The sequence below is a fragment of the Hylobates moloch genome, unplaced genomic scaffold (assembly GCF_009828535.3).
Source record: "Hylobates moloch isolate HMO894 unplaced genomic scaffold, HMol_V3 SCAFFOLD_6, whole genome shotgun sequence".
NCBI lineage: Eukaryota > Metazoa > Chordata > Mammalia > Primates > Hylobatidae > Hylobates > Hylobates moloch.
In genome coordinates, this window is record NW_026652281.1 from 52,627,804 (window position 1) to 52,644,571 (window position 16,768).

The window sequence follows — 16,768 nt, forward strand, 5'->3', positions numbered from 1 at the left end:
TGGGACGGAATTTAAAGGAGTTTTTGAGACAGTATTTTCTTAGCTAGAGAAATTCTTATTAGCAAGTAACATAAATTAGGCAGTGATAGGTAGATGCATGAGAATTTCCCCATTCTAACAAATTTTATTTAGTATTTTCTTATATGACCTGTTAAATACATTATGAAATCTCCTAGTTTGCAGATGACCTTTAACTTTTTTTTTTATTATTATACTTTAGGTTTTAGGGTACATGTGCACAATGTGCAGGTTTGTTACATATGTATCCATGTGCCATGTTGTTTTGCTGCACCCATTAACTCGTCATTTAGCATTAGGTATATCTCCTAGTGCTGTCCCTCCCCCCTCCCCCCACCCCACAACAGTCCCTGGAGTGTGATGTTCCCCTTCCTGTGTCCGTGAGTTCTCATTGTTCAATTCCCACCTATGAGTGAGAACATGCGGTGTTTGGTTTTTTGTCCTTGCGATAGTTTACTGAGAATGATGTTTTCCAGTTTCATCCATGTCCCTACAAAGGACATGAACTCATCATTTCTTATGGCTACATAGTATTCTATGGTGTATATGTGCCACATTTTCTTAATCCAGTCTATTGTTGTTGGACATTTGGGTTGGTTCCAACTCTTTGCTATTGTGAATAGTGCCGCAGTAAACATACGTGTGCATGTGTCTTTATAGCAGCATGATTTATAGTCCTTTGGGTATATACCCAGTAACGGGATGGCTGGGTCAAATGGTATTTCTAGTTCTAGATCCCTGAGGAATCGCCACACTGACTTCCACAATGGTTGAACTAGTTTACAGTCCCACCAACAGTGTAAAAGTGTTCCTATTTCTCCACATCCTCTCCAGCACGTGTTGTTTCCTGACTTTTTAATGATGGCCATTCTGACTGGTGTGAGATGGTATCTCACTGTGGTTTTGATTTGCATTTCTCTGATGGCCAGTGATGATGAGCATTTCTTCATGTGTTTTTTGGCTGCATAAATGTCTTCTTTTGAGAAGTGTCTGTTCATGTCCTTTGCCCACTTTTTGACGGGGTTGTTTTTTTCTTGTAAATTTGTTTGAGTTCATTGTAGATTCTGGATATTAGCCCTTTGTCAGATGAGTAGGTTGCAAAAATTTTCTCCCGTTCTGTAGGTTGCCTGTTCACTCTGATGGTAGTTTCTTTTGCTGCGCAGAAGCTCTTTAGTTTAATTAGTCCCATTTGTCAATTCTGGCTTTTGTTGCCATTGCTTTTGGTGTTTTAGACATGAAATCCTTGCCCACGCCCATGTCCTGAATGGTATTGCCTAGGTTTTCTTGTAGGATTTTAATGGTTTTAGGTCTAACATTTAAGTCTTTAATCCATCTTGAATTCATTTTTGTATAAGGTGTAAGGAAGGGATCCAATTTCAGCTTTCTACATATGGCTAGCCAGTTTTCCCAGCACCATTTATTAAATAGGGAATCCTTTCCCCATTGCTTGTTTTTGTCAGGTTTGTCAAAGATCAGATAGTTGTAGATATGTGGCATTATTTCTGAGGGCTCTGTTCTGTTCCATTGATCTATGTCTCTGTTGTGGTACCAGTACTATGCTGTTTTGGTTACTGTAGCCTTGTAGTATAATTTGAAGTCAGGTAGTGTGATGCCTCCAGCTTTGTTCTTATGGCTTAGGATTGACTTGGCGATGCGGGCTCTTTTTTGGTTCCATATGAACTTTAAAGTAGTTTTTTCCAATTCTGTGAAGAAAGTCATTGGTAGCTTGATGGGGATGGCATTGAATCTATAAATTACCTTGGGCAGTATGGCCATTTTCACGATATTGATTCTTCCAACCCATGAGCATGGAATGTTCTTCCATTTGTTTGTATCCTCTTTTATTTCATTGAGCAGTGGTTTGTAGTTCTCCTTGAAGAGGTCCTTCACATCCCTTGTAAGTTGGATTCCTAGGTATTTTATTCTCTTTGAAGCAATTGTGAATGGGAGTTCACTCATGATTTGGCTCTCTGTTTGTCTGTGATTGGTGTACAAGAATGCTTGTGATTTTTGTACATTGATAGACCTTTAATTTTTATGATGTATAAAATGGCAAGAAGTAATAATGGTATCTTCTCAAGATTGTAGAGTACAAAATTTGCATTGTGGGCAAATATAAAATAATGTTTAAAGAAAAATGACTTAAACCATGCATTTTAATTAACTAACATATATGATGCCAGAATGTCTAACAATTGAATGGGGCTCACTGCAGACAACTTCCTAAAGATATTTAACTATTTAGCTGCTAGAGTCAAATAGATAAAATGGCAACTATCACTATGAGATATATTGAGGGAAAAATGGAGAAAGAATCACCCCAGCTTTCCATAATCTTTTACAATACCTTTTTGCAGTTCTGGTCACTATACCTCAAGAAAACAGAATGAGGCTAAAAAGTCAAGCAAAGATGACCCAAGGAAGATTTTCTTTGGGAATGGGGAGGGTAGGGAGAGTTCTACATGAAGAAAAATTAAGGAAGGAAATTTTAAAGAATATAGGCATATATTCATAAAACTGTAAATTCATATATATTCATAAAACTCTAAATATGCTAATAACAGAGACCCAAATATACATAATTCTATATAAACTTCTTTAAAAAACACAGAAATGAGGAAATGTAATAGTGATCGGCTAGAAACTAATGGAATGAGAAAGTGGCCAAGATATGGCTGAGTGTGATCATTAATTTGGGATAAAGGGAAACCAGCAAATGATGACTAAGAAACAGAAGAGATTAAAAATTCAAGGAACTAGCCGGGCACGGTGGCTCATGCCTGTAATCCCAGCACTTTGGGAGGCTGAGGTGGGCAGATCACAAGGTCCGGAGTCTGAGACCAGCCTGGCCAACATGGTGAAACCCCGTCTCTAATAAAAATACAAAAATTAGCTGGGCATGGTGGCAGGTGCTTGTAATCCCAGCTACTCAGGAGGCTGAGGCAGGAGAATCGCTTGAAATTGTTAGGCAGAGGTTGCACTGAGCCGAAATCTTGCCACTGCACTCCAGCCTGGGCAAAAGAACTCCGTCACAAAAAAAAAAAAAAAAAAAAAGTTCAAGGAACTGGAAAGAAGTATGTTCAATTATATGAGAAGGGATATGAAATAAAAAAGGAAAGGATGCTGGTTTAAATTAACTCTAAATAAATTTAGTTAAATTAAGGGAAGAACTTTGTGGCAGAAGGAACAAGATAAAAAGAACTCTGATTTCTCTGATTTTAAGATGCATCTTTCTTTCACATTTTAACATTTCTGAAATTAGAGAACATATCTTGTGCTATTTTTTTCTTTCACCAAAATTTATGAATTGATGGTACTTTTTGCAATTGATGATGCCTTAGAACAGAGAAACTAGTGTTTAAATGCTAATGAATTTAAAGTACTCTGCTAAATTAGATAGAAACTAGAAGTTAGTTCTATGATTTCCTTTGAATTTGATTATGTCGTTATTCTAGTATCTTCAACAAAAACTGCTAACCACCCTTATCCGTATGTTGCTTTTCTAGACATATGGCTATGCTTGTAGACATTAAGACGCTAGTAAAGCAAATAGTACAGACCTATCTAAAGGGTCTGAGGAAGAATATGTTCATACTAGTTTCAAAGCGGATAGAATAATTCAGAAAGAAAATGCTTACATTTTAGGGAGATGGTGGTAGACAATCAAATGATGTACAAATCGTATCTATGAGGTTATGAACCCGAATGTCTTACATGGCTTACTTTACAGTTGTATCCTGAATACAAATCTTTTGAGGGAAAATGACTATAGTAAGTGAAGGTCACAGGGACATGAAAAACAATCTCTTCATTCTTCAGAGTACAGATCTGACTCACGGTTAAATGAGATGCTCAGGGTTATAAACAAGTCAGCAGGGCCTCTGACGACTAACTGAAAGACTGATTAACTGACCTCTTCAGGTGCATTCTCCAGCATTATTACAAATAAATATTTACAGAACTGCATTACTTACCAAGCATGGTAGGGTAAATATCCACAAGAGAAACCACATTTGATACTCGTAGGCCGGCTTTAATTCCCGGTCCCATCATCAAAAGCGGAACATGCGCACTAGCCTCGTACATGCTCATTTTATAAAACTGTCGATGTTCCATGGCCAGCTCTCCATGGTCTGAGGAGTATATGACAATAGTTTTCTGAAGAAGATCTAATTGATGAAGGGCCAAAATAATTTCACCTACAATAGAAATCATGATAAACTGATTAAAACTTTCAGTTCATGTTTTATTCTATCACATTAAGTTTATAACCACTCTACCCTATACGAGTTTGTCACTATGCTTCTTAACATCTGAATATTACCTACTGTTCTCAAGTTAAGTCTAAAGTTGACAGTGGTCTGTCTACTGCTTGCTCTTCAGCTGACTAGAGGAAGAAGAAAATATAATACCCATGGGAACTCTTGCTCAAAGCTGCTTATCTGGGGATCATGCCGGCTTGTTTTCTAGGTTTCTACCAGAGAATAGGGGAAAAAATCTTCCCCTTAGTGCCTTGAATGAGAAAAGAAAGATCAGTCGGATATGGGCACTTTACATGTCTCAGATGATAGAAAGATTGGTATCACCTCTGACCCACAGTTTCTGTGCAACAGGAAGTGGTAAGAGCAGTCAGAACTCCTCTTCTCTGCTACTTTTTCTCCCAAATCTCTAAGCAATCACCAGATCATGCTCATTAAGTTGGCTGGGGATTATGGAAATCCCAGCTTTGAAGAAGGGCTGGAAGCAGGACAGGTAGTGTACAAGTTTAATTTAGCATCTTCTTGGATAGGGAATAATGGGACAGTAAAATTCTTCTGACCAGTTCCTGTCTCAGTGTTCTCGAACTTCCTCCTACTGTAATTAAGAGAATCACAAGAAAGCACAGGCCAGAGAGAGGGGTCATCCCTATTTTGGCAGTTCCTGAATCTGGGTAGAAGAGTCTATATTAATTTAAAAACCTACAGATTCTGAGGTGTAATCAGGATTGACACTCACTGCTCTGTGGGGTTATTCGCAGAGTTGAGACTCTCTTGATTTTTTCAACTAGACAACTGGAATTACTTACTAATCGGTCTTGCCCCTACTCCTCTTTCCTCTGCTTGTACTATCCTGGTGTCTTATCTTTCTAAATTACCTAATCACTCCATCGTGTCACATCCCTGCTTGAAACTTTTTCATAGCTGCCCACTGTCAAATTCTTTAGCATAACAAGCAAGGCCCCTGTCCACTCTCCACACTCAGCACCCTCGGCTACCTGCTAGACCTTTACCTCTCAAAAATCCTAACCTGCTCAGAACCTCCTAAACACGCACCATATTAGTTTACGCTTTCTTGTCTCTGCATATACTCTGCCATCTATGGTGAATGCCCTTTCTCCCACAGTCTACTTGACAAATTCCTCTTCTTCCTTTATGACCCAGCTCAAACATGCATTATCTCTCTGGCAAAGCATCATTCCCTGCTCTTCTAGGTAGAGTAAATCACTTTGTTCTTCAGGATGCCTACAACTTGCATATTACTGTAGTTACAACAACATATTGTAATTCTTAGCATTTATGCTCATTCAGTAAATTTACCGAGTGCTTACTATAGGCCAAGCACTACGGATACGATGCTAAGCACCTAGGATGCAATGTTGAATAAGAATGATTAAAGACTTAAATGTAAAACTCAAAACTATAAAAAACCCTAGAAGAAAATCTAGGTGATACCATTCAGGACATAGGCACAGGCAAAGATTTCATGACAAATTCGCTGAAAGCAATTGCAAAAAAACCCAAAAATTGACAAATGGGGTCTAATTAAACGAAAGAGCTTCTGCATAGCAAAAGAAACTATCATCAGAATGAACAAGCAACCTACAAAATGGGAGAACATTTTTGCAATCTATCCATCTGACAAAGGTTTAATATCCAGAATCTACAAGGAACTTAAACAAATATACAAGAAAAAAACAACCAACTCCATTAAAAAGTTGGCAAAGGACATGAATGGACACTTCTCAAAAGACATTTATGCGGCCAACGAACATATTAAAAAAAAGCTCAGCATCACTGATCATTAGAGAAATGCAAACCAAAACCACAATGAGATAACATCTCATGCCATTTAGAATGGCAACTATTACAAAGTCCAGAAACAACAGATGTTGGAGAGGTTGTGGAGAAATAGGAACACTTTTACACTGTTGATGGGAATATAAATTAGTTCAGCCATTGTGGAAGACAGTGTGGCAATTCCTCAAAAATTTAGAACCAGAAACACCATTTGACCCAGCAATCCAATTACTGGGTATATACCCAAAGGAATATACATCATTCTATTACAAAGATACGTGCACATGTGTGTTCACTGCAGCACCATTCACAATAGCAAAGACATGGAATCAACACAAATGCCCATCAATGATAGACTGGATAAAGAAAATGTGGTACATATACAGCATGCAATACTACGCAGCCATAAAAAGGAATGAGATCATGTCCTTTGCAGGGACATGGATGGAGCTAGAAGCCATTATCTTTAGCAAACTAACGCAGGAACAGAAAACCAAACACTGCATATTCTCACTTATAAGTGGGAGCTGAACAATGAGAACACATGAACACAGGGAGGGAACAACACACACTGGGGCCTGTCAGGGAAGGGAGAGCATTAGGAAAAACAGCTAATGCATGCTAGGCTTAATACCTAAGTGATTGGTCGAGAGGTACAGCAAACCACCATGGCACACGTTTACCTATGTAACAAACCTGCACACCCCGCACGTGTACCCTGGAACTTAAAATAAAAATAAAAATAAAAGAATATCCCTGCCCTTATGAAGCTTGTGTTCTTCAAGGGAGACAGATGGTAAACAGACAAAAGAATTAGTACTACTATGTAAACAACATGACAAGGTATAAAGTAAGCAGAATGATGGAGCTGGTACACTGAGTTAGAGTGGTTGGGGAAGACATTCCTGAGGTAACAACTGAGCTGAGAGCTAAAGACAGAATAAGCCAGCCATGTAGAAAGCAAAGGGAAGGGTGTTCCAGGCAGGTGAAACAGAAAATATAAGCCCCTGAGGTGGGAAAAGACCCTAGAATGTCTTTAATTTTTTTTTTATTTGTTTTTGAGACGGATTCTCGCTCTGTCACCAGGCTTGAGTGCAGTGGCGCAATCTTGGCTCACTGCAACCTCCGACTCCCAGGTTCAAGCGATTCTCCTGCCTCAGCCTCCCAAGTAGCTGAGACTACAGGTGTGCACTGCCACACCCAGCTAATTTTTGTACTTTTAGTAGAGACAGGGTTTCACCATGTTGGCCAGGATGGTCTTGATCCGTTGACCTTGTGATCCGATTGCCTTGGCCTCCCAAAGTGCTGGGATTATAGGCGTGAGCCACAAATGTCTTTAATTAATGAGTGATTTCTTAACAGTATTCAACATACTATACTCCCCTAGTGCCCAACATAGTGCCTGACAGCTAGTAGATACTTAATGTTTGTTAACAAACACAATGAACAGTATTAAATACTATTTGGTGACAAGACTGGTGTAGATTTAAAAATTTACAGGCCAGTCGCGGTGGCTCACGCCTGTAATCCCAATACTTTGGGAGGCTGAGGTGGGCGGATCATGAGGTCAGGAGATTGAGACCAGCCTGACTAACATGGTGAAACCCGTCTCTACTAAAAATACAAAAATTAGCTGGGCATGGCGGTGCGTGCCTATAATCCCAGCTGCTTGGGAGGATGAGGCAGGAGAATCGCTTGAACCTGAGAGGCAGAGGTTGCAGTGAGCAGAGACCCCGCCACTGCATTCCAGCCTGGAGACAGAGCTAGACTCTATCTCAAAAAAATAAATAAATAAATAAAGATACAATATATTCCATAAACTTTGTAACTTGATGTAAGCGAGTTGCTACATATTTTTCTTCTCCGAAAAGACTTCAAGAGTAGTATTCCCACACTCCCTACAGCAACATTCTTTCATTTTAATAGATACAGATGAATGAATGGCTACAAACTTTCAAATGCAATTTCTAGTGTGCAAATGGGAGGACATTCTCTAACATCAGAGAATATCAATGAAATACAATTTGATAGATGTGCTCATGATTAAAGAAAATTACTTAAGATCTTATTTGCACTGAGTACTTGGAAAGTCCTTATGAGTCCTTAAATATATATATATATATATTTTTTTTTTTTTTTTTTTTGAGATGTAGTCTTGCTCTCTCACCCAGGATGGAGTGCAGTGGCACGATCTCCACTCACTGCAACCTCTGCCTCCTGGGTTCAAGCAATTCTCCTGCCTCAGTCTCTCAAGTAGCTGGGATCACACGTGTGCACCACCACACCCGGCTAATTTTTGTATTTTAGTAGAGACAGGGTTTTGCCATGTTGGCCAGGCTGGTCTCGAACTCCTGACCTCAGGTGATCCGCCTGCCTTGGTCTCCCAAAGTGCTGGGATTATAGGCATGAGCCACTGCACCTGGCCAATACATTTTCATACTTGCTATATTATAAATAATTTGTCCGTATGGCCCTTTTGCTTCTTGCTGTATACTTTTCTATTTTTACCCAATGAATTTATTTTTTAACAAAAAACATTCACTTGTCACTTCCAAAGTTTACTCTGTACAGAAAAGGTGCTACCTACATTTCACTAGTACAATTATGCTTCATTCCTAAGTGCAGCAAAATAAATGACATTACTTTATGAAAATAACTTTTGTTATAAAACAGATTTTTAAACCAGGGTTTTTCCACACATGAACTGGAAACTTCCATAGCTCTATAAGTGAACAGGCCAAACATTCTTGACAGTCATGTGATGAAGGCAAGTTTAGTTTTGAGCTGGTCTTGAGCTTGAATGAGGGAAGAAAATTCAGTATGATTCTGGACCAGGAATATACATGGAGAAACTTTAGTTAAGCCATGCTCTCCCCATGCCTGGGGAGAATGAATTTGTTTCATGGTTATTATAAGTTTGGGGGAGTCACAAGATTCTACAAGTAAATTTTCTCATCTCTAGAAACCTAAGCTGCCTTACAATTACCCATCACATGTGTACCTGTGTTTGGCTGAATATCGATTCCTGTTTAAGGACAGTAAAACGTTTCAAGTAGATGATAGCCTTCTGTGACCCTTTCTTTATGTATGAATAAATCTGAGCATTTATGAATCTGAGAATTTCTGAATTATTAAGATATAAAGAGCTTTTCATTCTATCAATAACACAAGTTACCAAGTTTTGATAAGGGTCAAGATTCCTATAGTTATAAGCAACTGTTGTAAGAAATATCTGAGGCCGTTCATGCAAGTCACCAAGCAGCATGATCACAGACTGTTGGAAAAATATTATACCTTTTCTTCATGTAATTGCTTATTAATCATACCACCTACCAAGCATAGCATCTGTCTCAGCACACATAGCATAATAAAATGCTCTAATATTCTTAATTTCTTTTTTTGTAAATCTTCCAGTGCAGTTTTTTGTATAAGAAGAGTAATAATCTACAGGGTGCATTTCTGACAAAGGTGACCACTTTGGGATTTTGATGTCATCATGAGACACCTAAAAAAAGGAGAAAAACTTAGTTATGCTAGCAAAATAGTGCTATTTCTTTCCTCCAATAAGTATGTATGGTGAAATCAACAATGTTTAATTACTTAGAATAGTAGAAAAGAACAGCTGTAAATATGTAAATAAAATAGTTAATCAATACATAAATTAGGAACAAATTGCTAACACTGTCATAACAACAAAAGGTATATATCAATATCTGTATATATACCATGAGATAGTGGTAAAATTTTTAAAAATTATACAGGCCAATGAAAAATATGAGCTATATTAGACAGTACATGCGAATCCAGAAAAGTATCCAAGCACTTTAATATATAGTCATGTGACCAAAACTTCAGAATCAACAACCTAAGAATACAGATTCCTTTTGTCCAATAATTCACTAGTAAAAATGATAATATCTAGTGAGATAGCCAAGCACTTGTCAAAAACAAATATGACTTTTTAACACATATAAATGCTTACGTACAGTGTTGGTAAAAAAAACAATTAGAACTAGATCTTTAATTCATTATATTTTAGTCATGTAACTTTCGAAAAGTTCAAACATTTACTTAATATTTGGTTGAAAGTCATTTAACTCATGTCATTTGGCTAGTACTAACTCCAGACAAATTTTTGAAGATGAAACCACTTAGAACTTTTAAAGAAGATATAAAGTATCTAAAATACTGACATTATTTTCTTTAAAATAGGATGGACTAAATAGTGTTTCTGATTAGTTTTTTTAAACTAACTTTTATCTTTTATTTCCACAAGTTTTTGGGGAACAGGCATGGTTGCATGAATAAGTTCTTTAGGGTGATTTCTGAGATTTTGGTGCACTCATCACCCAAACAGTATACACTGTACCCCATTTGTAGTCTTTTATCCCTCACCCCTAACCACTAATCCCCAAAGTCCAATGTATTATTCTTATGCCTCTGCATCCTCATAGCTTAGCTCCCACTTATGAGTGAGAACATACGATGTTTGGGTTTCCATTCCTGAGTCACTTCACTTAGAATAATGGTCTCCAATTTCATCCAGGTTGCTGCAAATGATTCATTCCTTTCTTATGGCTGAGTCGTATTTCATGGTATATATACCACAATTTCTTTATCCACTGGTTGAGTGATGGGCATTTGGGCCAGTTCTATATTTTTGCAATTGTGAATTGTGCTGCTATAAACACGTGTGTGCAAGTATCTTTTTTGTATAATGACTTCTTTTCCTCTGAGTAGATACCATATAGTGGGATTACTGGATCAGAAGGTAGTTCTACTTTTAGCTAAGGAATCTCCACACTGTTTCCCATCATGGTTGTACTAGTTTACATTCCCACCAGCAGTTTAAATTGTTCCCTTTTCACCACATCCCTGCCAACATCTATTATTTTTTGATTTTTTTGATTATGGCCATTCTTGCAGGAGTAAGGTGGTATCACATTATGGTTCTAATTTGCATTTCCCTGATTATTAGTGATGTTGAGCATTTTCTCATATATTTGTTAGCCATTTGTATGTCTTCCTTTGAGAATTGTCTATTCATGTCCTCTTTCTTCTTCGAGATGGAGTTTTGCTCTTGTCGCCCAGGCTGGGGTGCAATGGCGCAATCTCGGCTCACTGTAACCTCCGCCTCCCAGGTTCAAGCGATTCTCCAGCCTCAGCCTCCTGAGTAGCTGGGATTACAGGTACACACCACCACACCTGCTAATTTTCGTATCTTTAGTAGAGACGGGGTTTCACCATGTTGGTCTGGCTGGTCTCGAACTCCTGACCTCAGGTGATCCACCCGGCTCAGCTTTCCAAAGTGCTGGGATTACAGGCATGAGCCTATTCATATCCTTAGCCCACTTTTTGATAGGATTTTTTTTTTTTTTCTTGCTACCCTGTTTGAGTTTCTTGTAGGTTCTGGGTATTAGTCTTTTGTCAGATGTATAGATTGAGAAGATTTTCTCACACTCTGTGGGTTGTTCATTTTGCTGATTATGTCTTATGCTGTGCAGAAGCCTTTTAGTTGAATTAACTGATTAGTTTTTAAAGTAACTTAAAATTGATTTAAGATTACACATTTCAAAATACAGGCAGACCATGCATCATGTGGTTTGATATGCATGAATTTCAGTTATCACAGTGTTGTTAAATAATACCAGTTCCCTAACAAAATTACCCTAGTAGACTTCAGTTACCAGGGTATGTTAACTGTGAATAACTGCAAGAAGTACAAACTTTCACACTGATATGCTGCTAGCTCTTTAGTATAAATCACTGAGTATACAACAGATATGACATTCAGTGACTAATCATATTATTTCTTTTAAAATGTGTCAGCGATTAGTTATCTGGTACATGCACAGACAACAACGCATGTACTTGTATCCTAGTGATAAATTAATGTGACACTTTATAAAAAGGGGTAATGAAGAGAAGTCAACAAAGATGAACACACAGTAAAAAAAGGAAAAGTGACAAGGCTGGAAGTGAAATTCAAATCAGATGTAAATGAAATTATAGAAGAAATAGCTGAGCTGGGAATGTTGACACTGCTGTCATTCAAGAGACACTAGAAATGTAGCCAGAGGAACTTAGTGAGGGCACATTTACCAGCATAAATGAGGAAGGTTGTTGTGAAGAAAAGGATAAAGATGTCCCACAGAAAGTGATATTGGCAAAAAATTTTCACATTAAAGGAACTTGGAGATATATCATTACATTGAAAGTGCAAAAGTTAAAATGTTGGAAGGTAATCCAAATTTAGAAAGAAATAATGACAATTTGCCAAGTCTTAGAGAAGATGCTTTCTCTGTATCATAAGTTTTATGATGAGAAGGCAAGCACTCTTCAAGCTACTGGTAAGTTTTTTTAACCAAAAAAATTCCCGCTTTAATTCTCAATGTTTCTAGTGTTTTCATTATAGTGTACTACGTAAATATTAGTTTATTTTTTCTTTTTCAATTTTTAACCAAAAGTAACATAATTCAAAACACTTTGATAAATGTTTTTAAAGGTGCCAGAAAATGGTCATTTTCCCCACTTATTAAGGTTGTTTTATACGGTTTCAGCTTGCATGGTCATTTTTACGGTCTGGAACGGTGCAAGGTGAGAACTGCCTACATTTCTAAGAGAATGCCTTTTAGTTTCTCTTTTTATAGACATATCCTTAGCAAAAGTATTCAATCCAGAAGTAGGCTTCTAATTTTTAACACTTATTTCTGTAAAATTGTCCCTTTAGTTTTTATCACACTAGTTATTGGTCAAGTTTGAATGTACAATTTTCAAATTTTTCTTTAAAAGTGATAATAAAAGAAATAATGGGTGAATACCAATAAGCTACATATATAAATCTACTTTTGAGCACACACAATGTAGTTACTTACTTTTTCAAGCCAGTAAAGAGATGTGTGAAATGTTGAAGAGCCAAAATTTTCTCCAGAAGATGGTGAAGGGTAAGGGTGCGGTAAATTTAATCCCAAATAAAGAACAAATGGTTCACTGTAATTAATTGCTTCCTTTCTTAGCCAATTTATTGCTTTGTCTGTATTCTGCCAATCCCTTTCCATCACTCTGACTTTAGTCCTGTTATGGATAAGATTAACCATGGGCTTGCCTTCTTGTCTGAGTAAGAAAGCAACATCTCTTGTCCACGCTTCCACACGATTACTGAGGGAGCAAAGAGACACGTATATTGTCAGGCATATTAAAAAGTTTTAAAAACATACTAAAAGTTTTAAAAGCATACACTAAGAAAACAACATGGAAAACAATTTTTAGACTCAGTCTTGTAAATGTTCAGAATAACTATATTAGATCTCAAAAAGAAAGTTATTGAGCATTACAAGTTAAAAAAATAGAAAAAAAGCCAAGAATTGAATATTCACTTACATGTTCTTTAAAACTATGAAAGATTATGTAGAATGGTTAACTTTTCTTACAGCAAGATATTTAAACAAAATGTTTCAGATTTCTAGTATTTCTCCTTGTTTACTGAATTTTCTAACATTTTTCTTTTTTTCACTTAGAAGATATTCCTAACCAAAGCTACTGTAAGTTCCTTTTATCACTAAATATTTATAGTTTTAACAATCTACCTACCATGTATACTTCATCTGTTGCTGAAGTTTCAGGTTTTAAATTGTTTCCGGCTCTTTTTTTAATTAAAAGAACAATTTTAACTATAATCTGAGCTATCTAAGCTAATAGTGATACAAATTTCATATCCATTATAAACCAGAGATATTTTCTTTATTACTGATTTACAAATTAAATAATTCAATTAATTCACTTTCTAAAACAATTAATTCACTTTCTCTAAACCTTTATTTTATCTGACTGCTTGATTTTTCTCAATCAAGCTCTAAGTATATGTAGCTGACATAATTGGTTAGAAAGCAGTCCTGGGCATTTCTAGGAAGCTTGCTTTTTAAGTTTCTGTTGAATAGGTATCTCTGAAGTGATCTATCAATTGAGATAAGTGTTTTAAAAATCCAGATACCAACTCACAAATAAAAAATATTTTATACTAAAACATAATACTCCACTTAAGAGAAATTGCAATCCATACAAAATGACTAACAACTCATATATAAGCTAAAATAGAAAAATTTTATACCCTGCCTTCTGAATGCAGGTAAATAAATTTAAATAGCTATAATAAAAATTCATTTTTCTTTGTAGATATTCAATATATTTTGATAAAAATAATAAAAACCATAATTTCAGCAGAATTACATCTATCTAACAGATTCTAATTAATTCTAACAGATGGGAAACCCTAAAATAGGAAGTTTTGTATTCATCACACCATCAAAACAATCTGATATTGGCGTCTCATCTTTTGCTTAAATCATAGCTAAACTCTTACTATATGTGACTATTAGTATTGTTGCAGAGGTGGAATTTTAGGGGTTTATAACACCAGCAGTATGTGTGATAGAACTCAGATTTTGCGAGAAGAAATAGGACACAGATTTATGTAGTATGTTTAGGAACCAAAGTACTTTCTTTTCAATCAGAGAGTATTACATGAGAAAATTGGCTGAGAAACTATTACAACAAGCAGGCTTTTAATACAGCCTAATTAGTTGCCGCTCTTTGGATTAACTCGGGTTAGACTATTGTCCTGACTGTGCTAACTGACCTAACCACTGGACTTCACGATGTCGTCTAGACCATGAGCGAGTCTGGACCATCTCAAGGAAAGATTTTCAAGCCTTGAAAGATGGCTATATTGAACCCAGCTTGCTGCATCTTTTGCTACAACAGTGATTAAGTGTGACATCATTTAACCTTTCTGGTAATAAATTTATGCCTTCTCCCCATTTTTTTTAACTGTGTTCCTGAGATTCTTTTAACCAAGGTCCCCTTCAGCATAAAATGGCTCAAATAAAGTTAATTTTGGCCTAATCATTATGGCCAGATTTCAAACTTGGCTTTATAACTAAATAATATGCGATTGTCCTCTAACTAAATAATATGGGATTCTCTATTATCTTAGTGGTATCCTCTCTTGTCTTTTCATAAGTGTGGCTTTAGCATGATTCCCATAACTGCTGGTACTTAAGTAGAGTTATAACAAATGATTTCAAGCACTGCTAAGGCAGCAGAGACGAGATTATGGTTAAAGGCAAAAGGTATTTTTACCTTTCTCAAACTTTTTCACTTCTTTGATTAGTTGACCCATGTTCACTGTGCCTAAAGTGTAAAATAACAATTTATTTCTTTGCAACTTAGTGAGGAAGAACACGAGTATAAAGTGATGTATTCAGTAGATGAATATACTACAGTACTTTAAAATCATTTAGCACTGTTTAATGTATTCAAAAAAGATTAATAATTATAATCAATGACTCTCCATTCTACTTTCACTACTTCCTGGGCCAGCCCAACCTTCCTGGGCCATCATGAAACACAATAAGAGCAGTAGATGCAGCCTAAGCAGTAGGCTGCTACAGGAGCTGCAATTCTTAGTCCAGAAAGTCCCTCTTTCCGGCCCAAGCTACCTTCCAGTCAGTGAGTCCAACGAGTAAAATACGGAATGAGAATATGAATATGCAACTTCAGAATCTATTACAATTACAATAATAAGATAACTCTTTTGACATTATAATTCTCTCTACTAACCAATGTATCCAGCCCCTTCTTACAAGAGTGATGGTCTCTTAATCAGGCTAAACTATTGCACCTGGAAATCATATCTTTCACTCATATGCTCAGAGCTACTTCTTTGTCTCATCGTTCTAAGTGTTCTTCCCCTCCACCAGTAATTGCTATAACTTCTTCCAAATATAAGCTTTCTAATTACTTAACCACTGGGGGTATTTTGAACCAATTTTTTACCATTCCATTTCTATGTATTTTGTCCAGAATACCAAGAGTATGGTTTCAATCAGGACAATTGAAAAGGACTTGCATCAATGAGGAGGATCCAAAACTACCTGTGGCTCAGATATTTTATGATTCAATGGCTGTTCTCAATATAAATTTACCCTGCTGCTTGCAATAGGCACAGCTATACAACGTATAGTTTCCTCTATGCCAGCATCTCTCAAAGTGTAGTACAGGGATCCCTAAGGATTCCCAAGACACTCTCAGTGAGCCCATGAGGTCAAAACTATTGTCATAATAACAGTAAGATGTTATTACCTTTTTCATTCTCGTTCTCTCATTACACACAGTGTGCAGTGGAAGAGACCACTCTAATCTATCCTCCTCAGGTAGGAGCTCAGATATAGAGCATACCTATCTTGAAGAAGATTGTCCTCTATAAACTTAGAGAGGCTTCAGTGTTTCATTATATCATGCCCCTCTTAAGTGGCCCAATGTCTACTTCAACTCTTTATAGAAATATAAGAGGGGCTTTTCTTCTCAAAGGGATACAAATAATCATCACACATTTCTGATAAAGATATTCACAATTTGTGAATCTTGTCCTACTTTCACCAGAGGTCCAGTTCTTTATATCCTTGCTACTCCAAGTGTGGTCCATGGACCAGCAACATCAGCAGCTCCTGGGAGATCCCATAATTCCCACATGTTGTGGGATGGACCTGGTGGGACTCATCACAATTGAAACATGGGGGCGGTTTCCCCCATACTGTTCTCGTGGTAGTGAATAAGTCTCCCGAGATCCAATGGTTTTTAAAAGGTTTCCCCTTTCACTTGATTTTTCATTCTCTTTTGCCTGCTGCCATGTAAGA

At 36.8% G+C, this 16,768-nt stretch overlaps 1 protein-coding gene across 1 annotated transcript in view; it reads right to left on the reverse strand.

Moving 5' to 3' along the window:
- The window catches only part of ARSK (arylsulfatase family member K), a 52,698-nt gene that overhangs the window by 11,319 nt on the left and 24,611 nt on the right, over positions 1-16,768 (reverse strand). Inside the window, exons 4-6 of the mRNA XM_032156808.2 lie at positions 12,950-13,232; positions 9,408-9,579; positions 3,993-4,217 (exon numbers count right to left, since the gene is read on the reverse strand). Of these exons, the coding sequence (XP_032012699.1) occupies positions 3,993-4,217; positions 9,408-9,579; positions 12,950-13,232 (680 nt within the window). The remainder of the gene's footprint in view (positions 1-3,992; positions 4,218-9,407; positions 9,580-12,949; positions 13,233-16,768) is intronic.